The following is a 26,232-nucleotide window of genomic DNA, read 5'->3' on the forward strand; positions in this document are numbered from 1 at the left end:
GATTGGGGCAAAAACCCTGAGGTTCAGGTTGACACCTTATGTATGTTACTTAAGTACTGTGTTGCACATAAAAGGCTTTATGGATATCCATAAATAATCATTTCCGGACAATGTTTGAGAGGTGGTCTTGTTACCATAGCAACAAATCAAGGAAGCATTCTAAAGGTTGCTATGGTAGTTAAACTTTGCATAAAAATCACTTTTACGAATACCCCCCCCCACGTTATCTCAACTTGCTGTTCTAATTGATGTTGGTTGGATCAGACAGCCTTTGTAATGGTGGGGGGGACATCAGGACAGGAACAGCACAGAGACCATAGCTGTGTCACATTCAGACACAAAGCTTAGCTAGTAACTCTTCAACAAAATACCTCCAAAATAATTACACCAATTGACAAACATCTCAAGCGATAAGTAGCTTTAATTAATGTTTTGAGTAAAGTTCTAATGGCGTCAGATCACTTTTATGTTCACATAGGATAGTATTATAAGTAGAACCTAAAAACATAACATAGAAACATAGAATCTCACTTACTCGGACCATTTTCCCTGATAGTCAGCCTTTGATCTCGTCTTAGAACCAGGGTAGATTTATACCTATTCCATACATGTTTACATTCCCTCACTCTATTAGCCTCTACCACTTCTAATAGGAGACTGTTTCATTTATCTACTACCCTCTCAGTAAAATAAATGTTCTAACGTTTCTCCTCTGAAATAAGCTTCCCTCCTTCATTTTGTTAAATCCTGTTATTTGTTTAAATGATTCCACCACATCACCCTTCTCTCCTCTTTTCTCCAAGCCGTAAGCATTAAAAGAATAATATTTCTTTCCAGCAGAATAGGGGCCATAAAGGAAGTTTAAAACCCTTGAGGGACACATCTTGCCCAAAGCCTCCTGGTAGACAACAAGGACTGGGATCTTCCAAAGTATCCATTTGTATTGTTACAACAAATACATTATTAAACGAAACAGCTTGAAAATGTAACAAACTTTTTTATTTTTTTTGGTGTATTTCTTGAACTTACTTTATTCAAAGTCACTCTGAATAGCCAGAAACTAAAAGCAGAAAACTGAATGAGAATAATGGGCCTCATTTTAATTGGGGTTTTGAGTGCAGACATCGTCTTTATTAATTGTAAATGCCACTGAGAGTAACCAAGCAACGGCCAAGGGATTAAAGCAATGAATTCTTAGCGAGTATACAGCCAATTCACTAAACACACTAATAAATATGCACATATAAATAACCATATAAATAATTCCTGATTTCTCGAACAATATAATGCGCCACCTGTTTCTGAAATAAAATATAAAACAAATAAGAATAAGAATAAACACATGCTTTATTTGTGGGGTAATTTGTTTAAAAAAAAATCAAGTTCTGGTAATTCTCCAGTATGTTATGCTGAATATACAGTAAATCTAATACAGAACTGTTTCGTTTTGGAAATACTAATCGCCAAACTGTCCCGGTTCAGGAGGGACTTACCCTCATTGGAATTTAGATCCATCTGACCCTCCCCTGATGCCCTTCTTGTATAGTAACTCAGTATCTTTGATGGTTGTAAGTGCGTCACAGTGTTCTGCATTCTATATAAACTAACAAAATGTGTTTATGTATTAAATTGTATAAATAAAATAAAATAAATTCTTCCTCTTAATGCTTTACTCAGCAAACCTCCCTGGCTAATCCTCTGCATCTTTACATAAGCCCCTTCGATCACTAGAACACTCCATTATATCTATATTAAAGTAGTAGACCATGCTTTGTTTCTCCGCGCCATCTTTTTTTATATAACAATATTAAAAGACATAAATAGGAAAGCACATAAGATATTTTTAACATAAACATTTATTTTTTTTTGGCGCCCGTGTTGTGTTTTCTGTGAAAGTTGCTTTATGATTGTACAAATAATGCATAAAATGTTTAGAAAGCTCTTATTATGATTATGATTATTATATAATTACTGGTTTGACTTACTTTGAATTTGTGTTTGAAACACAATGGATCTAGAGAGAATAGGGCACCGCTGATCGCCTGCTTCCTCCGTATAGCCCCATCAATGACTATAATCTCACCCGCTCATTTGAGTGTAATGAGGTTTGTCAGTGGTCTCGTTCGCAGCTGTGTTTCTGGGATTTCCCATGATGACCTGCTATGCTATTATTGCCTGAGCATAGTGTATGCTTGTAGTTGCCAGGATTGCCCAAAATGTTGGAACATTCCCAATAATGCGGCTGTTAGATGTCTGCCAAAATTCCTGCTTGTTGGGACTTCTGGAGGCTTTTGCGTTCACAGTGCTCCCGTCAGACATTGTACGTACTAAAAAAGAAATGAAGATGGGAGTGCTCGGACGGGCCATCTGAAACACCAGGCAAATGTCAACGGTCGGGTGATCTAGCAGCTCTGCATTCGTAAAGTTTGGTTCTAACTAAACCAGGTATCCAACATGAGCTAAAAAATCCAGCCAAGGTGGGACTCGTGTAAAACACTGCCAACATTCTGCCCCGACAACACAGAAATGCCCAAGATCTTGATGGGGATGAGTTGATCAAATCCGAATGATCTACTGAAGTTGTTGATCGTTCAGACAGCCCAATTAGGATGATGGCTGAGAGTGTTAGGACGAGAGGTTGTACACTTCTTTAAAAAGGTGGCTTTTCAGAGAGCTTTTGAACGTTGTGTACGAGAGAGAAAGTCAGGCGGAACGAGGAAGGGAATTCCACAGATGGCGTGTAGAGCGGGGAAAATCCTGAATATGGGATTGGGAAGGGGTAATGACAGTAGAGGAGAGACGCAGGTCACAAGAGGGACGAAGACGGCGGTTAGGGGTGTATTTGGATAGGAGAGTAGAGATGTAAGGGTATATAAGAGTTGTTAAGGGCTCTATAGGTCTGGGTCAGAAATTAACTCCAGCTATAGTGCCCTAGAAATGCAAGATGGGCATCATTCATTCACATTCCGTAAGTTTTGGAAGCTCACTCATTAAAAAGTGTTGGTAACAGAGAGACCATAAAAATGTTACAATAGTTTTTATGCATAACGTATGTTTTGGGTATAATTTTCTTTTTGAAACTGTGTTCCATTTATACAAGTCACCCCCTGGGTTTATAATTGGCTGTTCTACTGATCTCGAACTGCCTGCTTTTTGCAATTTGCTGGTAGTATTATCTGAGCCTTTCTAAATTTATCTTAACATTCACAGCTTTTGTGGAGAAACAAAAAAAAATAAATCTATTAAATAATACAACATTAAAACAAAATGCATTTCATTACAGGAAATGTGAAGCGAGCGAGCATTCTGTGCAATTATACCCAAAACAGAGAACCGATGAATAGACGTGCAGTATTCACTTTATAAGGTTCAATAGGAATTATTTATTTATGGATAGAAAGTAAGGAATTTTTCTTAATACGCTGAATTGTTAATGTCACGGCTGGAAATAAAGACCTTGCCATTAAGTTGCATTTTAAATGTTTAAATGGTGTATAGATAAAAGATCTGAAAACTAAGTGCATAGAATACCCTGCTATTATTTGGAAAGGTCACACATCCCCACCAAAGGCATGAACTGCCAGAAATTGTTTTAATTAGCCAAAAGGACATAAGTCCATAAGCCATGGAAGTAATATTTAATAGATAATATATTTAAATAATATATTGGATCCTCCTATTTAAACAAGCCTGTCCGAACCATTCACCTTTTGCTTACACTCAGGGCCAGACTGAAGCAACAAGGCACTCTGGCACTTGAATGCTAGCAGTCCTGAACGATGTAAGTGTGACCAATGACTGGATATTTAAAATGTATTGGTTTTTAATCATTCACTCTCTCTCCCTTCCTATCTTCTCCCACAACCACTTCCAGGAGAAAAGGAGGAGATCAGATCCCCAGTCCCAAGGGGCCAAGGTACTCCGCACTCTTTTGAAACCTGTGTTACTGGTCTGCAATAGGGGCACCTGTTTCTGCCTGCAAAGATATTTTATTGTTCAACAGGGTGATGATGTCAGCAAACCCAGGCTGGTCATTGGGCCATGGGCCATGGGCGCCCTACTCGTAGCCATATCGGGTGCTGTAGCATGCCAGGAATGGCTGTATATGCATGCTACATAAGTGTAAAAATGTAGCATGTGGCTGCGCATATCCATCCATCGGCCACACCTATGTCATCAGGGGGCCATTGGCCTTAAAGTGACAGGACTGCCTTGTGATCACCAGTCTGGCCATGGGGATAAGAATAAAAATCTACATGTCTACACAGAAAGAGATCTATATGTACCCCACTAGGGAGCAGTATAACATATTGTCAGAGCTGCACAGAACCGGCACTCAAGGGATACGAACTGGCCAGGAATCCTTGTCTGAAAACTAATAATTTAAGGAATGCCTCAACCAAATAATAACAAGACACCAAGAGTGGGGTTGAAAAGGCCACAGACGATTTATTTATCTAACCTAGTCATTGCCACGCAACCTAAACCAAAACTAGGTGCGTTAACAGGACCATGGCCCCTAAACTAATTACACCCGTCCTTAAATACCCTCCCTTTAGCTCCAAAACTCAGATAATGCCGCCAGGCCTAGCCCTACCCGGCATCCCAGTCAAGGCCCACTCAGACCCACTCTGGCCCCCGTGGACATCATTTCTTATGACTCTGGAGCCCAAGAGGGATTGTAAGTCAGGCTTTACATAAGGGTCAGGTTATTTTGTACAAGCATTTAGAAACATTGAATTTGACGGCTGATAAGAACTATTCAGCCCATCTAGTCTGCCCATTTTTCCTGATGTAAACACCAGTGATGTATACAGGGAAACGAAACCCTCTCTGCAAGCAAGCCCCCCAGTGTCCCTGCCGAACAGTGAGCCGGTTACAAGGGAGGTCTTGGTCAGGTATTGGTCTTGTCTTAGATTCAGGGTAGCTCTATGCCTATCACAAGCCCCCCGCCGGGATGCTCTCATCATATATACTGTACATGTCCTCTCCGTGTGCAGTCAAGAAGTGAAAATGTATTATAGTTGATTTTTTACAGAATCTCTTTTAACTTGTTGGCATTTCCAGTGTTAACTAGACTGCACGCCGTGCAGTTCCCATGGTCACCACCGCTCCGTGTCTCTCTAGATCTATCCGTTGGCTTCTGCATTGTGTCTCGGAGAATGCTTTGTCGTAGTAGTCAGATGCTGCCGTGCCTGACCTCCACGTGCTGCTGATTTGCACGCAAATACAGCACTCGGCTCCCTCGCCGTACGCTCCCTCTGTTTAACCTTCTGCTGTTCGAACTGCAGTAATAAACTAATTTATCCATTGCACTTCCAAAACGAGAATATTTTGCGCCCAATCAGGGAACGGGAAGACGAACCAATGGCGAGCTCGGTTACATACTGAATCCAGGACCTGGTTCATATCTCCTGGTTTCCTTGGCTGGCAATCAGTCATGTAAGGAGGTTGTGTTTTACATCCCCCTTGGCTGTGTGTCTTTGCTCGGATGCATGCAGGGAAGATGCTAATTGCAGAAAAAAGCCCAACCACAATTGGAAAGGGTGCAGAGCTTTTAATTCCAATCAGAAAATAAACCGTCTCCTTCCCCAAGTAACCTGGCAACACAGAATCAGCGATTCCATACACTTCTCCCTTTTTTTTTTTTGCCTGCATTTGCCACCTTTAACCGCTGCAGGCAATTCATACACCGAGGTGCCCAGTCTGGATCCATCAGCCGTGACAAATGCAATTCAATTAGTGTCCGTCACGCAATCCCGGGGCCACGAATTAGCCGTAAAAGTTCATCAGACGGTCTCTTCTTTTTAATTACGCTGGGATGTTCTTTTCTTCGCTTTCATGCTGGATTATATTTGGGTGGCTTGGACTGCTTTCAGCGTTGGCTGTCTCTCGTATATTGTGACAGCGAGAATCCTATTAAGGACATGAGAAGATTTGTTTATTGCAAAGTGGTTCTGGCCACGTCTTTGGTGTGGGTTCTGTTGGACGTCTTTTTACTTCTGTACTTCAGCGAATGTAATAAGTGCGATGACCGAAGGGACAGATCACTTTTGCCTGCACTCAGAGGTAAGCCTAAAGTCTGTTCTGCACGCTCGCTTACTCTCCCTGACACATTGTTATTATTATTATTATTATACTTTATTTATATTATATCACATAAGTAATAAAGGAGGAAGGTTATCGACTCCTTCCACCTGCCAGCAGAATTGTAGAAAGAGTATTTTCATATATCTTGGAGAGTGTCCGTACTTATTATTTATCGATATATACATAGCGCCGGCACATAGTGCAGCGCTGTACAATGGGTAAACAGGATACAACAAGCAGAACATCACACAACAAATTGGACTTCCAGAAATGAAACGTAAGGAGTGACCTGATCAAATGAGCTTACAATCTAGGAGATCATTATAGAAACCAAGGAACATAGAATTTGACGGCAGATAAGAAGCATTTTGCCTAGTGCGATCTAGTTGATCTAGTGTGCCCGTTGTTATTGTCTCAGATTCAGGAGCCATATGCCTATCCTATGCGTGTTGACCTCTACCACCTGTGCTGGTAAGCTGTTCAACGTATCCACCACCCTCCCAGTAAATTAAAACTTCCCTACATTACATCTGAACCTCTCCTTTCACATTATGACCTCATGTTCCTTCTCGTTTGAAATAAACCTCCCTCCTGTACTTTGTTAAATCCCTTTTTTTGTGTTTAATATTTTTAGGGATTATAATACAAAGTGCATTCTGCGTTGTATGTGACAATGAATATGTTACACATAATGGGTATTTTTCACCAGATTTTGCGCACTGAATTGCATGGTGCTTTGCTGTCTTGTTTCTGTGTAAATGTGGGTAGGACATTAATTTCAATTTTATATGTAAATGGCCAATAACACTTTATATCTCTGTAGGATAATAATAAAAGTGATGGTTTAGGACAGATTTACCGGCAGCCTTTTGGACATCAATATGGTACAATTTTTATGTTTTATAGGGGATAGAAATACACATTATTAAACCTCCATATGCACCAGCTGGTTCACCTGTCTAATATATGGTACATTTTTTATTTTTTATAAATTCTGTAGCATTGTGAGATAGGATTTGCCAGTAGGCTATAAATATAAATACATGTGTTTAAAATATGTATTTTAAAGGGTCAGTAAAGTTCATTTTTACTTTAAGAAAATACTTTTTTTAAATTACTCTGAATTTGTATGCAATGTTTCCATGTAAAATGTGGCATAGACAATATATTATGGAGGTCAAGGAATTAACCCAGTCAACCTGATAAAAGAACACAGTATGGTACAACGTGGATGGGAATATGTTTACAGGTACAAGGAGTAATGTATTTGCCTTAAGCACTGATTATTATCAACAGTTATATAGCACCTACATATTCCGTAATGATGTTCAGTTCAATGGGGTGGCAAATGCATTACACAAGGTGAAAAGTAATGAAGGCTCTGTCTGTAAGAGCTTGCAATCTAATACTGTGGAACAAAATACATGAAAGAAAGCGGGTGTGTCTTAGTTGAAGGGTTGTGGTCCTGAGAATTGCTTCATCAAAAATGGAAAATTAAGCCAAAATTTCTACAAGCAGATGTGCATATATGGCAACTCTTTGAGTTTGACCCAGAGTCTCTGAGTAAAGCTTTGCTTCCTCTGATCGCCTGGTCGCTCTCCTCTTTCTCCACTGCAGGGGAGGATTGGTTTGCCACGCCCACTTCCTGCCGAACTCCCCTCCCACTCCCAAACCATGTAATGCTCTCTGGGGCTAGCACCACCCTTGTCTTGGCTAGCCCCGCCCTGTACATCTAACCACATCCTCACATGGCTAGCCTTGCTTGTGAGTGGCTAGTCCCACCCCCTCACAAAGCCACAAAAGTGTCACTCTTTGGCTGTGCCAAGGGGCATGTAAAATGTACTAATCAGTTTTCTATTTTTTATAAAAAAGACCATAAATACATATGACATATAATATTTTCTCATTTCCCATGGCCCCAGGGGCCACTAGGGATCATTCTCGATTCTAGGGATTCTCATTTCTAGTTCTAAAATAAGCAATGGATTTAATTATACACAATTAGAAAAGCAACATATATATATATATATATATATCATTACAAGTTGCTTCAAAAATGTACATACTTGTACATTCATTATGATTAATCAGTGTAATGCTTCGAGAAGTCCTTCCCTGCTGTTTCCTCACGGGATAAATCTTCCGGCTCAAGATAAATCTAGAAATGTTCTGTCTTAGTAAGATATATATCTAACATTTAGCCGTGTAACCTCTAGGGTTAAATATTCAAGCATTATTCATTTTTTATCACAACGCCATAAGAGAATCCCCATAAGGATCTAACAGATTCAGATGTTTATAAGTATCAACACAAGTAATAACACTTTGTATCAACACGTAATATTGTACAATAATAAGAGTAGGAGTAAGCATTCCGGGGGAACTTTCCAGAGTAACAAAACTGACCCTGAGACCCAGAAACAGCACTTTACCCAGAGACTCTGAGCAATAAGCAAAAACATCTCTAGAGGCACTATATTAAACACAATAATCATATAAATAATAATAATTATGCATAAAGCAAGGAACTCAACAGTTACGATCAGAAACTGGACCATAACCACTGCAGGGCACGACATGTTTTCAATAGACATACATATATATACTGCATATATTAATGTGTATTTAAAAAGTTTGATTAAGCAATTTTAATTAATGGTATTGATCAATTACTTAATGAGAAATAAGGGAGCAAGAAGTCATTAAGTAGTCAATTATCTTTGATGTAGTCATCTATTACGTTGATCTGTATTAAGACATCTCTCTTCGAGGGATTTTGCTGTGGGAGAAACAACATATGTCTTAATATAAAGCACTCTGTAAAAACATACAATAATGAATATAAGAAAAAGACAAGGAAGAGGAAGATCAAAGGGAAAATCTACACGATATGAGTGATTAATTATAATGTTCATAGGTTCTAACTTGAGATAAATAGTATATTGGGTCTCAGAGAGGCACAAATGAATGTGTTATTGAAATGGGCTGTTTGCTCTTAAAATTGTCAAATGCAACCTCCTGTTCTTGATCCCTGGAGTATTTTCCTAATATTTTTAAACAAGAGAGGTCCCTGCCCAAATTATTCTGATGCCACAACTAAAGTTGGCATCTGGAGGAGATACCTGAGGACCAGTGTTGAGAACCAATTTGCCATGGTGTATAAACCCTATGCTATCTGATCTACAACTCACAGAACTTTCCAAAAACGTCCTGGGTCCTGGTCATATACTCTTTTCCTGGGCCTGCCCCAGACCCCACACTTGTGATCTCTCCAAGTGTGAGTGAAGCTGAGCTGTAAGTTATGACATCATATCCCAGCACTCTTCATCTCTCAGTGATGCAGAGACCATGAGCGTGATAGAGAATGGGAGATCCACTTGTCCCCTCCTAAGTAATAAGGGCCCCCATAAACCATCCTTGCCCATAATCCCTGAGGACAGCCCTCTTCCTCTCTGACACATTTCCAATCATTTTCCTATTGGGGAAGTTTTAACCCTTTTCACGTTTTACCAAAAATTTCATAAGAGCGCTCCAGCAAGCATGAAGACACTTAGACTGTAAGTTCTTTGGGGCACGGACCTCCTCTTCTAACGTATTCATACCAATTGCACCCTGATCATATCTTCTGCACTTATTGTACCCCTTCCCTAATGAGCCATACACTGATTAAATACAACGGTTAGTGCTAAATAAATACAAATACATATAAACACAAAGTGACCCTGGTGGTTATCTGCTTTTCTCACTTCTCACAATTGCCTATTTTTAATTAGCTAAGCAATCCCCCTATATCACGGAGGTTTCTGTGTTGGTCTGTGTGTGTTCTCTCTGTATATTATTAAGTCATAATTTAGCGCATGTGCTTTTTACTGCCTCGGAGTAGTCACATTTGTCATTTATCATCAATCATTAGCACGCTGCGTAGCCACCCTGGAAATAGTTCATCCTTCCAGTTTTCTGGAGAACAAATTAAGTGACCTCACTCAGAGCAGATGGCCAAGAAGGTTTAGCAAGCTTGCTTGTTATGTTTTTGCTTTAAACCCCTAAAATCCCTAAAATCAAAGCTGACGTTGTATTAAGATAATTAACACTACGGTGCACGCTTACTGGTATTAACACTTTCTGTGCCAGACAGGTGCGGAGTGCACTATTCTCCCCTGCACCGAACATCTGGCGTCAATTTTTTTATGAACATCACCTTAAAAGTGTATGTTATTTTTTAAATGCTAAAAATGGCTAATCGAGACGGACTAACCTTAACATTTTCTAGAATATGTCATCTGGTGATACAGGACATTTATTAAGCAATGAACGCTGCATGGGATGAGAACCAGCAGGGAACTATTAAACGACATTGTGTATTATAATAACCGAGAGTTTTTGGTACTCCAGTTTTTTATGGCTTAAACCTTCTTCGTCCCCTTCCTAAAATCTTTAAATACAATCCTTGTTCTAAAATAAGGAGAAGTTATTATGCAGTGTTCATACCATCATGGCACACAACATTGTGTGACAATTTTAAATATTCTTCAATGTACTTTGTCTAACTCATGAGCTGGCAGGTAACACGGCATTTGCAATCATAAAATGTAAAAGCAGGACACGGGATGAATTACCCAATGCAGTAATACTCCAGATTAATATAAATGTTACCACAATAATATACCAAGGCTGGACTGGTCATCTGCCACATGGGAGAAATGCCCAGTGCGCCGCAGACTGACAGCGCCAAACACATTGCAGCAGTGTGGATATGCCCAGCCACATATTACATAGCTTGGCCTTAAAATGCCAGGACCACCGCGTTATTGCCAGTCCGACCCTGAATATCCCCTTAATGGAACCAGTCCACATTTTCGCTTAGGGCCAATAAAACCCATTCCTAGCTGCAGGCTGTTGTTGTCAACCTCAAAATGCAGGTATTTGTTTCATTATTCAGATGGCAAATATTTGTGCAGTAGCAATGTCACCTTAACCAAGGAAATTGCATTTAGCAAAATAGGCTTTTAGCACTAAATTAGAATGGCACCAGGAAATTAGACGGTCCAGTGCACACGCGTAGCTGCTTTTTTTTATCTTCGGTTTTTATTGTCTAGGTATGTACTGCTTGTTGTCAACACTATTCAGAGTTGTTTTGATGAGATTAGCAGACAGATGTTTATAATTCATTTCTACCTCACTGGTAAGTGTGAAGGAAGGTATCGCAGTAACAGTTTGGTCGAGCGTTAATGCTATTGTGTATCAAGGGCACATGAGTCAATGTCATTTTTTACACGGGACTCCATTCGAAATCTCGATTTGCCGAGATTTTTTAAAACTCAGACGGATTGTTGTACAGCGAGAAAAAGGAGGCACACCTAGTTAAAAAAAAAATTATATCCACATAATTGCCTGCACTAATAGCGCCGCCATCCACTATTTGCTCCATCTTGAGCTTTTATCGTATGGGATAGGGATATTTTTATCCAAAATGTTAAGGTAAAAACTTTTTCTTGTAATTTCAGTAATCTAAAGATCTGACAATGTATGCTAACTTTAGCATAGGGTCAGTCATGTATGACGGTCAAGGCCAACTAGGCCTAAGGCGGCTCCCCACTGCAAAACTAGAGGGCAGGTTGCCCTCTTGGGTGATCAGTGATCCCAATGTGTGGCTGCCCAATGCGCCCTCTGACCTCCTCAACCAGCCAGTTTATACTATGTATCAAAATGCCACAGCCCCCATAGACTGCGTTAAATTATGGGTATTATGTCCATATCGAGCTGGATATCATCAACTACACCTTGTTTTACATGGGCTGAGAATACATAAGTACTGGTTCTAGAGGTTAAGGTTGGCATCTGTTGGCACTGTGAAACCCAATATTTTCTTACATGCCCTTGACAGATGCATTCTGGGCTGAACCCAGGGGCTAAATTTGACAAGGCCTGCCCCAGAGGTGGTGCAACTAGAGGTGGATGACAAATTGTGCTCATATTCTAACAATAGTGGATAATGGCCCTTTTTTTGCGGGAAATTTCACAAAATTGTCACAAGGTAAATAGTGTCGTTGCATGCAATGTGTCTTTAGCGAGTGGATAGTCTCAGTTTCTGCCCTTCTTTTGCAGGGATTAGCATTTCCAGGGAAGACAACCATGAAAAAAGGCAAAATCGTACAATTTTTTACAGTTACTCCTAAACACATTTTACATAAACCAAGGCTAGCGTCTTCCTTAGGGCCCCCAGAAGACTAAAGAAGAATGAAACACTGAAAAATAATACATTTATATCTCACCAATAATCTTTAAAAAAATACATCCTAAATATTGTGTTACTTTGTGTACAATGTTTTTTTTGTCAATACACATGGGCCTCCAGAATTCCAATAGCATCTTATACTTTTTATGTTCTAACTTTTAAATTCAAGAAAAAAAAGAAAATTTGCATAATGTTTATAATCTCACAATACATTGTAAAAGGAATTTGCAATTAAATTTGCATGAAATATTCATTCACGTTGTGTATTTTGGGGACGTCAAAAATCTTTTAGATTTATTCTATTTTTACGAGCAATTGACTTTCGAGTCGGAGTAACATTTGGCTGCTATCACACAAGTGCGGGGTTACGGGCCAAGTTTAGAAAATAAAGAGGCATTCATTTATATGGTTTCCATAGCAACAGGTTTATCCGTCAAAGGCCCACATGTACCAGCGTTTAGTGAGCTATCAACAGTTTCATTTCTTGTGATAGGTTTCAAAATAGAAAGTGACATGATTTATCGACTTTAGATTGTATGTATTTAAAAAGCGGCTCTGGGCGGCTAATCGGATTAATAGGCGAGTGGCCACGCCTCCTGCGCTGCCCACTTCTGTGTAGCCCCACCCATTTTCAACGTCCTTTAAAAAAATAGCAACATTTTAATTTAATTGTCCCCTATATGGCTAATAACGTAAAGAGAGATACATGTAAAGATGATTATGATTTATCTGCAGTAATACAAAGCGAGTACTACGCAGCAAGTGAGTAAATAAATAAATAACAAAGAATAAAGAACAGTAGGACTTTTTATATTATTTTTCAGCTTGCTGGCAACAGAAAGATATTACTGTACATGTAAATATTTCTATCTATTTTATTGACTGACATTCTAAATATTGAAAGTTATCCTAAAAGGCTAGAATCCTTTCTCCAAAAAGCCTTTTTTGTCATAAAGAATGGTTTTTTTTCAGGTCTTGCGCGGTGAAGATAAAAACTGGCTGTGAAGCACAAAAAGGTTATATGGGAACATTCATGCATCTGACAGATCCAGGCAAAATGTCACGTCTTGTATTATAGAGAAGGATAACCACAAACAAGCCCATGGTAAAATGTATCAGAGCAGAAAATAGCACCCCACAGACTGCGGTTCAGTGATTTTAAAGATACAATTACAGCAAGTATATATATCTCTTTCAATTTTTAATAGGACAATACATGACAATCTGGCTAGCTGGATGTGGGAGTCCACTTCTATCTATTAAGGTCATGCTCAGGATGTCCAACACTTCCTTCATTCCTAATGGAAATACTTCTAGTTTTATATTATAATTCAGAGTCAAAAATTCTCCTGATACTTAGAACTTTACAGACGAGTCATATTATAGGACTAGAGTATAGAATAGATTTTAAGTTCAGTATTAGAACATAAAGGTATCTTGTAGGCCCTCGCAGTCATTGTGGTACAAGAGAGTCCAAGACATTAGAAGGCCACAAGGTTTCATGTTGGCTTTTTGACAAGTGCACCAATGGTATCCACTGCTAATGACGTCCGTAATCACTTATTAACAGACACATGCAAGGTTATAGGCAAGTCTTATCTGTGCAAATTTGGCACCCTGTGCTACTTGCTTCATAATATAACTGTACATGAATGAGCATTATAACAAGTTCAAGTACACCACCATTTATACCCATAACTGGTTGGGGTACAAGATTGGCAACCCCGTGTTACTTGCTCCATAGTATATCATAAATGAGCATCAGCATCACACTAACGCTATGACATGTTCCAGGTCACCACCATTCACATCCATAACAGGACGAAGTCCCATGTTTTTCTGCTACTTTACTTTAGGAAAGGGCAGTGAAGATGAGGAATTAACTGGTAAATGAAGCTAGTGTGGCAGATTCAGTTGATCATCGCAATGAAGAAAGATATCTTTTCTAGAAAAATCAAGGTGTATTCCGGGAAAAATCCCATTACCATTTACCTGGTCTAAGAAGATTTTTTTTTGGATGGCTAAATCTTGATGGACTCTTTTATCTAATTAACTAACTTATTGGCTTGAGTCTCATTATTTAATCAGTAGAATTATATTAGCCAGGATAAATTCTGTAATAATCTAATGGGGACATTAGAGCAAAACCTATTTCTACATTTATTACAATCACTGTTTAGTAGTCGTATATTACTACTTTTTCATGAAAAAGAAAAATATTCATATTGCTTTAGCTTATTACTGCTTTGCTCAGTAAGCAATATTTAGTTATGATGCTTATGATGGCATGAGTGACACTTCATTATTAAAGAAAAAATATTTTTTTGTTATGTATAATGTTCCAATGTACAGTGGTTATTACTTTCATGAACCCCATGCGTAGTTGAAGTGCCGAATGGGGATCCAAAGCAGCCTTGGCGCTTCAAGGCCCATGGCTGCTAAATGTCATTACATTTTCATACTGGCAGTGTGCAACTATGGAATAAAGGAAAAAACTACAAGGCATAAAGGTGATATAGAAATAGTTTATGTTATACTGTAATAACATTTGGATGATAAACTATCTGCTCTTTGTGCATTCATGGACATTGCCCTGTATATGAATAGTATCGGTATTTTATCTCAAAAGGATAAATATAATAACTGAATTAAGGCATGTGGTATATTGCTACGATTTAAGCAACTGTCTTGTTATCAAATGATATACGCTGTCGTGGAAATTACTGGGTCATGTCTCCTGGGGCTCATATATGCTATCCACAAGATATTGTTATATTTAGCTATTTTTAGAAGTAACTAAGCATGTGGCATAAAACATTATCTTCAAACAACCTTAATATCTTTGTTTATGCCATTTGTTTATATATATATATATATAATATAAAATATGTATTTGTGTTTTAGATAGATAGATATTTTATATATATATAGGTTTATTTAGTGTATTGGAGCTCCTCCAACACATTAATAGTAACATTTCTGTGCAATAATAGAAACAGGCAGGTTCTGTACGCTCCTTACTAGGGAAAGCTAGAAGCTTTCTTACTATGTAGTACTAAGTTAGGTTTTAGATTTCTATTTATGTGCACGGTTGCTAACAAGAAAAAAAAATTGATAGTAATAATTACCAGGTATCTTTGATTACTTTTTCGGGGTTCCTTTGTAGGTCCTGTCCAGCTGAACTGAACATGTCGGCACCTCTTTATGCTGACATATGCCATGTGTATACTGTATGAATCCACACTTCTTGTGACCTAAAACAGGAAAAACAGCAAGCATAAAACATGAGATCTAACTTTCATGCAAAACACTTTCTTTATGTATCATGCAGTATGTTATATTGAGGTACCTTCAGAAACATATCCATATTTCCGGAATGCCGAATACCTCTGTATTAAGATGCTCTTACTAAGTTGAACACCTGTTAGATTTAAGTTACTTGAAAACTGCTTTTCTTCCCTGTGCGTTAGTATAATTTCCCCTTGGATGGCAGAAAAGATTATGGCCATATGGCTTTCTGTCTTAGGAGAATTACCTGGATCACATTTAATCATATTCTCACTATTAAGCTGCTTGCCATCTTCCACATTTTACATATATTTGCATGCAAATTCTGTGCTAGTTTTTTTTTCACTTTTTTTTAGACGTCTAAACAACGAATTCAATACACAACCATAATTAGAATAAAGTATCTGAGTGGCCTTGTTTAGGCACCTGAATGCGGATTTTGCATATTTAAAACCCACTATATGGTATACAAAGCAAGGTATAAACAATTTCTAACATACCATCCCATCGGTGACATAATTACTTTTGGTGCTGATCTAGGCCTAACCCAGGGCATTCCACCAGCTGCCCCCTTTGCACCATATCCCAACGTTACACCTCTTAAAGAGATGTGACCCCTGGGCAGAAACAAACTACGGAGTCTGTGCCAACTCAGAACGGTCCTCCAAAGTGTTAATGAGCCAGCTGAAGATTTCAGTGATCTTCCATTAAACACTAACGCTATAGGGAGCCTGAATGCCCCCCTGTACTTGCCACCCAATGCCTAGTTGGCATGGGCCAGAATACCCTACGACATCCCTGGGCAATTTTTCCAATGTTTCGAATGTAACAATCAAGTCTACTTGTTAATCTTTGAGTACTTTGGGCACTTCTCTAAATAGCCACCAGTTTCTTATTTTCTAAACCATTTTTTAAAGCTGGTAGCAAATGGGCATCCAAATGTGTCAGGGCAGGGCTAGCCCTAGACAACCTTTATTGGGAGGGAACTCAGCGGGAAGCAGGAGTACATTGGAGTATAACAAATGTAGGTGGGGAGTGGATGGAGTCACATTCAGCTCTTCGTGGAGAAAGAAATGGTAGTGAAAAAAAAAAGGAAAAAGGGCATCGTCACAGGAAGAACGTGAAAAAAGGGTAGGAATGGAGAAAACATTGTGGGATGAGCATAAGAAGATGAACTGGCATATCAGAACTCTTTAGCTGCAGGATGCAAGCGGATCCCCCATACAATACGGTGAGAAACCAGTCATTGACCGCACACTGACCCCTTACTGGCTAGTGACTGGCAACAATCTGAGGACAAATTGTGTGAGAGAGGAACTTCTCCTTCTTAGAACATTTTCAATCAGCTTTTCCCTTGTGTTTTCCGCTTTGATGTTTAATTATATCAGCAGCCCAAGTATTTTTCCAATTTATCATAATGCTGCAGATAGAAAGTGAGAATTCCAGATCTCCCTATCTTCTGTCTCCAGTGGGCATTCATTTATTATATAGAATTCTTGTCCTAAGGCTATGGAGGTTGACAGTGTGTTGAAGTGTAGATACTGTATCTGTGTACATTTGGAAATTCAGAAAATACAAGAGCCTGAAGACAAATAAATACTTTCTATTTTATTTCTAAATGTAGAATGAACATGCAATACACGGCAGAGAGTATGTGGAAACTCTTTTTTAGTAGATTTAGCTGTTTGAGCCCCATCTTTTTCTGACGGGTGTACAGAATCAAACACTCCATAGTCACACATTGGCAGCAGAATAGCTGTTCTGCAGATCTCAGCAACTTTCAAAGTGGCATCTTCACGGGATGCTGCCTTTCCAGCATGTTAGTCAATTTTTTGGCCCTGCTAGATCTTTTATTGACAGAAGGGGAAGCGAAAATTGCCTGTCCTTGGTTTGAAAACTTAACTTGAAGCTACATCAGCTGAAGAATTGCTTGTTGAGAGCTTCAAGAAATTGCTTTCCACAGCAAAGCAGCTTAAGATCACTAAGCGCGATGCCATGGATCGGCTGGAGTGGTGTAAAAACTCTTTTCGGACTCATTGGAGTATTGAAAATATGTTCTGAAGTGATAAATCATGCTTGCCCATCTGACAGTCCCACGGACAGCTAAGCTGGCAGGTTCCAGGAGAACGCCACTTGCTTGTCCGCATAGTCCCAATTGTTAAGTCTGGTGGAGGATGGATAATGGTCTGGAGCGGTTAAGGTACTTTGGCTGGACTTGGGATCCTGCTTCTCAAAGGTTTTAGTTTGAGAATACACTCACTGTTCCCACAAAGAACTAAGTGGAATGTTGATGTTTTTGTAGAAAGAATGTGAAAAAAATCTGCTGTTTAAAGAACAGAACAGTGCACATGCCCTATAGATATTCACACATAGGTACCATATAGATATTCTTTTGTTTATGCTTTTCTGATGATAAAAATGTAAATTTTAGAAGACAGGCTTAGTCACCGTCTGTGTTACATTTCTCGTTAGTCTGCCGCTTCCACTCAGCAGTGTTATTTTAATACTGTTACTTTAATCCGTCTCCCACAGGTCATATAGCTTGTTAAAACGACATTTTCCCTAATTTACCATCCCGAATCTCGTTATTCTGCCCCATTATCACTCTCCTACAATTAAATGCAACTTACTAAATTGACATGGTTTGTAATCCTTCTGTCTGTATCACACAAACCTTTCGCTTCTCGGTACTTCATCTTTCAGTTTTATCAACTGCAACTTTTCTCTATCTGCGGTATAACTGAGTTTCCATGGCAATAAAAAGCTTCAGGTGCCTCGGAACAAAGGAGTTGCTCCCCAGTCGCTAATTCGGAATTCTGTCCGCAGTCTGGTTGCATCTAATGTCAACCAGCAATGTTACTGACACTGAGAAAATTGGCACCAGTCGATAAATTATACTTTATTCCTGGGGCTTGCTGTAGATTTGATACGCCAATCAAACTGAGATCTAGCATGCCCTTGAGACATGGTTTGTTCTATACGTATAATTTATATTTAATTAGAATGTGCAGATTTTAATTATAATGTTCACAGAGTGAATATATAGAAACAGAATACACAAGGCATAATGCTGGATACATTACTTCTATTCAACAAGCGATGGATATGTATATGTATATATATATATATATATATATATATATACTATATATATATACTATATATATATGTAACATATATGTATTAGATGAATAACATGGAAGCAGCCAGTATAACTTCTCGTTCTCAGATATTCATGATTATTTCTCCTGGTCTCCTGTGAAAACTGATAGATGAAAGGGTGGGCAAACTAATTAATATGCTAATTTTGCCACATCTTGCAGATCTCAGCTTCCTTGGGGTAAAATAACCCTTCACCATTAAACTGTTAAGATACTGATTCCCCAATGAGTAGCACATGCGCTGTTGCGCTAAATGCTGTTAAGGTAATCGGGCCCATTAAACTTCAATGCATAAATAATTATCTCCATGAAAAAACAATAGTCTATCTCTTACCTACCGTCCTTCTCCTGATACCATGGGCTTACTAAATGACCCTGAGAGTCATAACAGCCTGGCTAGTGAAAGCTTGTGCACAAGCGTCGGCAGTATGGGTTCAGCAATGCTAGTTGTCTGGAAGTCTCTATAATGGATTTAGGCTTTGATATCTAAATAGGGGCGAAGTAAGAGTAATAAACCCATGTGATAAATCAGGGCCGGACTGGGAACGACTAAGTGGTTCTGGATTATGTGGCCCTATTGTCAACTGTCCCTGCCGGGCATTTGCCCAATGTGTCTGACGGCCAGTCCGTGCCTTCTTTAAATCAGAGCCATAACTTCCTTAGGGCAAGAAGTGTACCTGCCCCAGACTCTGCAAGGTGAGGAGGGCCCTTGAGCTGCATAGACAAAATGCCCCTGATGCCTCCTGGTTCTTCTGGAATTAAATGTGACATTAGCGTGGGGTATGACCTCACAAAACATCATATGTTAACTCTTTTTCCTCCATTAATAGCGTCGGAAAACAAAAGGTTTAATGTTCCTATAATATAAACTCACAACACTCCTAAAGTATAACTCGTATAAATAATTGCTATTTGCAGGTAAAGAATTCTGGGATTTTACATTGAAAGATGCTTAGTGTTCAGAAATTCTTTTATGCAGAACGCATGCCAGGATTTTTATTAAACAAACCCACACTTTAGAAATGTCTACATGTATAAATGCATGAATTTATCCTCAACAGATTCATAAAGATCTGTTTATAGAATCCGGCCAAAAAATGATTAATTCCACAAATATGCTCTCTCCGTTTAGTAAAAACCAAACTCAGAGTTTCTTTTAGAAGAATGCAGGCCTGGACCGGCCATCTGGCGTAACAGTCAAATGACCAACAATGCTCCATACTTACCCGATCTGCCCCTCCGCTCAGCTGCTTGGTGGGCTGCATCGCTTACGGCTTATGGTAAACCCAATTATATTGGAAAATAAGCATATTTAATAATTCCCAGCACTACTGCAACATATGGAATTATTTTTCTCTATCACCTCAATGACAAAATATCTTGTTTCCACTGTAATGCGTAAATTGCTCAGTGTCCTTGTATAGACTGGCTCCACATGTCTTTCATAGGACGATGCTTAGCATCACAAAAATAAATCATACTAATTTAATCTACAATTACAATGTCTTTCCATTTTGAGATCTGTGTTTAGAGTAACGTCTGTGCGTTCTTCACTATTCAACAAACAAGACGTCCGGCAACCTGGAATGAAGAACGTTTTTCCTTTTCTGTTTCATAACATTTCATCTTTTTGTACTAAAAGTTTGTTGTTACAAAGTAGTCATTTCTCATTATTTCAGTAAACATTTTCTCTGTCCAAACCAAAAAACCCCCAAAACAGTAATGTTCTAGGCAAATGGACTAGGTTTTTTAAATCATCAAAATTTGGCAAAGTAAGTATTTATAATATATATTGAAACCTAAATGACTAATATATTTGTCTATTCTAAGGAAAAAATCAGTATAAAATGTGTTGCCTGTACAGAAGAAGGAAGTGTTGAAGAAAAGTATGTTTTGTGCATCACAAGAAGATAAAAACAACAAAAAAAAAATACAAAGTCTGGATAAAACCATACCTGCCACAATATTTTTTTAGAAAAACAAGAATATCAGAATGTTTTGGGTTGCAAAATCTATAACTTTAATTATGATCAGCGATAAATAAATATACAAATGTTAGTTGTTACATCCCTTTCTATTTGGATAAGGAGAAAGCCAAGTGAACGGTTTCAAGGCAAAGTGAGCAAAAGACAGCACGATCACTTGAATAATTTGCATTATACGTCCTTTTTTCTTGGTTACTTGTCTGGAGATAAAGTCAAATTTGTAACGAATTATGGGTACTTGGCTTACAAAATTGAATATTCTCTATTATCCCATCATGTCTCTAGACTGTAAGCTCGTTTGAGCCGGGCCCTCCTCACCTGTTGTCTCTGTAAGTATATTTGTTATGTTACATACTACTTGTTATGTCCTGTCTACCCATTGTACAGCGCTACGGAATTTGATGGCGCTACATAAAACAATAAATAATAATAATTTATTTGTTTCTACAATGGACCATTCATGGGAACATTCTTAATGAGCTGACTCCATGACTCTTGAAATATTAACCTTTTAATAGCCCATTGTGAAGATTCTGTGTAGTAAATCACCAAAACTGTTAACAAACTTGGCTTTAATTCAGGTCCTTATGAAAACCTGCATTTGATTGCGTCACCTGTCTTCAAGCACAACAAACCGGTAGTAAAAGCACCAATTGGCTTATACATGATCACAGTAGGGTAGAATAGGAAGGAGTCAGCTCGAGACTGTGTGACACTGAGAATCTGCTCCTTCACCCTGAGACTCCAAGTGTGGGACAAAACCCCTGAGAGTTCCCAGGTATGTTTATACGTCAGCTTTTGCCGTATGAATTGGACTCATAGGACTGTCTAGCTCTGTCCAATTTCACAGTGGAATGGGTGTGTTTTGAAGGGTTAAATTCTTAACTGTTGATGTACGGAGGCCATTTTTGCAATAAACCTCTGTTTAAAAAGAGACTAGTTTAGAATGTTTTCAACATTATTATATAAATTAATGTTTCCGTTTCTTATAAAAGGGGAATTGTTTCTGTGTCTCTTCCACGATCTTGTTAGGAAGCTGCCCTTTAAAGGAAGAATATTTGTACTGTTTGTACATGGCGATACAAGCAATTTGTAATCGGAGGCTTGTTGTATTTAAAATGTGCCAGTTTCTGTATTCTGTTTGCTCTAGATAACCCTTTTATGTGCACAAAGCTGATTTTTGGGGTTTTGTATCGGGAAGATTTGAAATGCCAGCAATGGCTGTCAAAATGCCAAGAGAAAGGAATACGGAATTTTACATTTCTCTGGGAGATTAACAATTCACATTTCTCACTTAACTCATAGTAAATACATTAGTAGGATTATTTAGAGACACAAATAAGTTTGTGTCTTGGGGTCTAAGTGTTAATAGAGCCCAATTAAAATGCAGCGTATGGCACTTTAAAATTCAACATGTTAAATCATGGATGGTAATCAAAACAGTGTCAGACAGTATTTTGGTTTGAGAACCGGATTGATATATTTAGTTCTCCACAAGATGCTAACAATACATCCGTCTTAAAAGACACTCAATTAGATTGAAGTCTGAATGATTACACTGCAGTTCTGATTACTGAAAACTTACTTGTTACTGGAGGTTACTTGTGTTGCTTTTTTTTTCTCTTGCGGATGTATTTATCACAGCAGGAATTTTTTGAACTGTCATACGGGCATATTTGCCTTTGGTTTTGCCCTAGGCCTATCCCAGCACAGCCCCCCCTGCTGCCCCCTCCATGTCGTGGTCCTTTTTAATGGACGTCAAGATATTATGTTACATCCCGTCACAATCCCAAAACCCTATCATGTGGTAGAGTGGCTGCTGCCCCCATAGACCTGCCTATTAATTGTCTATGGGCTACTGATTTGGGGAACTATAGAATAATAGTCTTCATAATCATCTGTGGGTCAGTGTATGTATATACACATTACCATTCAAAAGTTTGGGGTCACTTAGCTGTTTTTTGGTTTTTTTTTGGAAAACAAGAACATTTTTCGCTATAATATAATTGCAAAAGTGTTTTATAACAATCAATTAGCATTTTAAACCTAAACTTTGATTAGTGAACACAATGTGCCATTAGAACACAAGAGTGATGAGAGTGATAAAGAGCCATTGGAACACAGGAGTGATGGGAGTGATAAAGGGCCATTGGAACACAGGAGTGATGGGAGTGATAAAGGGCCATTGGAACACAGGCATGATGGGAGTTATAAAGGGCCATTGGAACACAGGAGTGATGGGAGTGATAAAGGGCCACATGGCTACAATAGTCATTTACAACATTAACCCTGTCTGTGTTGGATTTCTGATCCATTTTCTGTTATTTTAATTCACAAAATGTGGTTTTCTTTAAAAAAAACAAGGAGACTTCTAAGTGACTGAAAACCTTTGAATCAGGTCAGTGGGCCAATAATACATTTGAACTTTTGTAAAATCTGTAAAAGAAATCATCTCTTTGGATGCTGTAAAAATATCAGATCCTAATATGCCCCAATCAGTTCTTCACAAGACATTCTGAAACGTGGAAGTATTTGGCACATTAATTACTGCCACCAACATGAATCATTCTCAGGTTATTTCTTTCATGTAATATATCATTTAACAAGTAGCTCGGTCAGAATAACTGCTTACTGATGGAATCCTTTGCAATTATCCCACAAACATCATGTTTTAGGCGTGTAGCGATAAGCTCAGGGGCCAATATTAAATAAGCATGAAAACATGAAAAATAGTAATAAACATGAAAACCAAAAAAGTTTGGTGTCACTAGAGCTTTACCTTGTAGAATGTATCTTCTCTACCATCTCATTCCTACCACAGTCTCATCTATGGGTTAAACGGAAACTATTAAACTCAGTCATTATTACTTTGTTATGAAAAACCAAAATGTGCAACTATTTTTTTCCAGGAAATCTGAAATCTATGGTGGAAGTTGAATCAATTTCCTATCCTGAAGTTATTTTCCTTCTCCTCACTCCATGCTTACATAGGCTTCGCAAATCAACCAAAAAACATTGGTCAGCCCAGCAATAGTGGATCAATAACTTAATGGGTGGGAATAATCATCCTGAGGACATGACATTATAATGGGAACTCATTTCAATTGTAGGCTACCCTCTATATATATATTTCACTAAAACAATTGTAGGGATGAAACTGTGAAAATGGTGCATGGAGGGTTAACATTTTTTGGTTTTGTATAATTTTTAAATGAGGGTTGATCATTTTAATTTGATGCAGGTGTTCTGAGCGCACCGCTATCCCTAAGGACAAATTTTAAATCTTTTATTACGTTTTTCTTTAGTAAAACTTCATCAGTGAAACCAGAGGACAAATGACTTGATCTCTTGGGGGCCACATAAAAATAATTATTCTATATAAACTAAATGCTCGTCATATGACAGACTTCATCTCTAAGGCTGATAGTACACTATAAAATGAACATATTGTCATTAAAAATCTGCAAACATAATGGTTCGATGAATATTTTGTAGAAAGTCATAAAAAAAGTACATTTTTAGCCGGAGTAAACATAGCTTGGAATTTGTAATATACCCTGTCTCCATAATCTCACAGAATCACCAACAATAAATTAGTTGCATCACAAATTATACACTGTTACCCAATTTTAAATTCAGCAGGAAACAAAAAAAAAAGCATCTCGTAGGAGCTTACAATTTGGAATACAAATAAGAGTCATAGGTATTTCACTTTAAACGATAGAATTGCCCATTTTATAGGATGGATGGTCTTGGATCTTCCTTTCTGGATAAACTACCTATAAATATAGACAGCAAAAACGTATGTATGGATGTATATATTCGGCGCTTGAGTCAATATGAATGTAATTAACATGGGGAATTAACTACTATGTGTTAGTTGTAGCTCGTCTAGACTGTTAGACTGACAGCTATAAATATTTATGATTAATTTATGATAACCAGTAGCTTGGTTTGCGATTGGAGGATTTATCAACAAATACAAACATAAATGAGAAACAAAGTATCTCAACGTAAATTGTTTCCCTTACTATAATTTTCTATCTGTTCCCTATTGGTAGCCCCCTTCTGGTCATATTCTGCATTGCAAGAACTAACTAGTATAGCCCTGGGAGAGACTTGCAGTTACTCATGGAACGGCTTAGCAGAAAAGGAGGAGGCTTGGGGAATTTTAGAACAGTTATGTAAAAAATACATATATATATATATATGACTGTTCCTTTTAGGCTTATGCGCTTCATGCGTGTACAAGTTACATAAATGCTACATGAATGCCTGAAACATTTCACCAGTTCAAGAAGTACAAACAATGCTGATTTCCCATGGAATAACTGTCCATAATCATTATACAATGGAAGGTATTGCGTTTTTACTTGTCGTTGCACTACTCATAGCCTTCCTCCTTCTCCTGCACTGTTCTAGACGGACTGTCTTCTCACAGCGAGCAATCTTTTCGACAGATGTTAAAAAATATCTTGAGGCAAAGTGCATTTGGAGTGCTGTATTCTTTATGCTTAGGTATCCCGTGTGTCAATTCTGTTATTTCTCTACAAGTCCTACAGGTCATAGCGCAGATGAGATGATTATTCAGAGGGCTAAAGCTAGCACATTCGGGTTCATAATACATTTATTTTGTTGTCGCGAATAAAATGAAGACTTATTACAGGACCGGCGCAGTCTCTCGTAGAGAACAATTTTAACATAAAATTTTACAGCAGGTATGAACCATTCGGTCTGCCCATAAAATCTAATTAGTGTAAAGCAATATAAAATTTTATTAGTGTAAATAAACAGTAATAGTGTTTTTATTTAATTGGGATTTTTTTTAACATACATTCATATAATAGTGTTTATGGAATGGAAGGTAGATGATACCATTTTTAGGTGTTCTCAAAGGAGTGTCCTGACGGGGCAGAGGCTAATATAACATTAGCTTCTTTACATAAACAATGTATAAAGACTTGTCCTTAATTCTAACACCACTTTTTATGATTGGGCAGGAGGTAGTCATACCCAGTTCTTCTTGCCAGTTGGGTAGGTCACATTCCATGTTCCTACTTCTAATGCCTCCGCCTTGGAAAGATAAAATGTTGGTTAATTAAAGTAACTTCAAGTTATGGTCTTGTATTCCTTTTTGGCTAATGTTATAAATTAAGGTTTTATTTTTTGGGGAATTATTGATTCTAACTTATAAAAGTATCTGAATCAACGGAGCAGTTGAAATCTAAAGATGGCTCCGGCAACTAAAATACAATGCTTAATGTGCCCACCTCATATGAAGTTGAATATGATTTATAACATCTTTATTAAAAAGAATATAAGTCATATAAAAGTTCACATGGAAATGTTAATATTTCCATAGGTTTTAGTTTCCTGTGATTTGTGTATTCAATAATATATGTGTTTTCTCAGGAAGCAGGGGGGAAGCATTTTCCCTTTGCACCCTTTACTTCCAGCTGTGTATTGTTTCACC

The 26,232-nt window shown here is 38.1% G+C and overlaps 1 protein-coding gene across 4 annotated transcripts in view; it reads left to right on the forward strand.

Annotated features, from left to right (window-relative positions):
- Positions 1 to 5,927: 5,927 nt before the first annotated feature.
- The window catches only part of LOC149285201 (polypeptide N-acetylgalactosaminyltransferase 13-like), a 74,258-nt gene continuing 53,953 nt past the window's right edge, over positions 5,928 to 26,232 (forward strand). For all 4 annotated transcript variants that reach the window (XM_089495695.1, XM_089495692.1, XM_089495693.1 and 1 more), the window contains exon 1: positions 5,928 to 6,069. In XM_089495695.1, the coding sequence (XP_089351821.1) occupies positions 5,928 to 6,069 (142 nt within the window). The remainder of the gene's footprint in view (positions 6,070 to 26,232) is intronic.

This window comes from Sceloporus occidentalis, unplaced genomic scaffold, assembly GCF_023333645.1.
Source record: "Sceloporus occidentalis isolate IW3139 unplaced genomic scaffold, rSceOcc1.0.p SCAF_83, whole genome shotgun sequence".
Taxonomy (NCBI): Eukaryota; Metazoa; Chordata; class Lepidosauria; order Squamata; family Phrynosomatidae; genus Sceloporus; species Sceloporus occidentalis.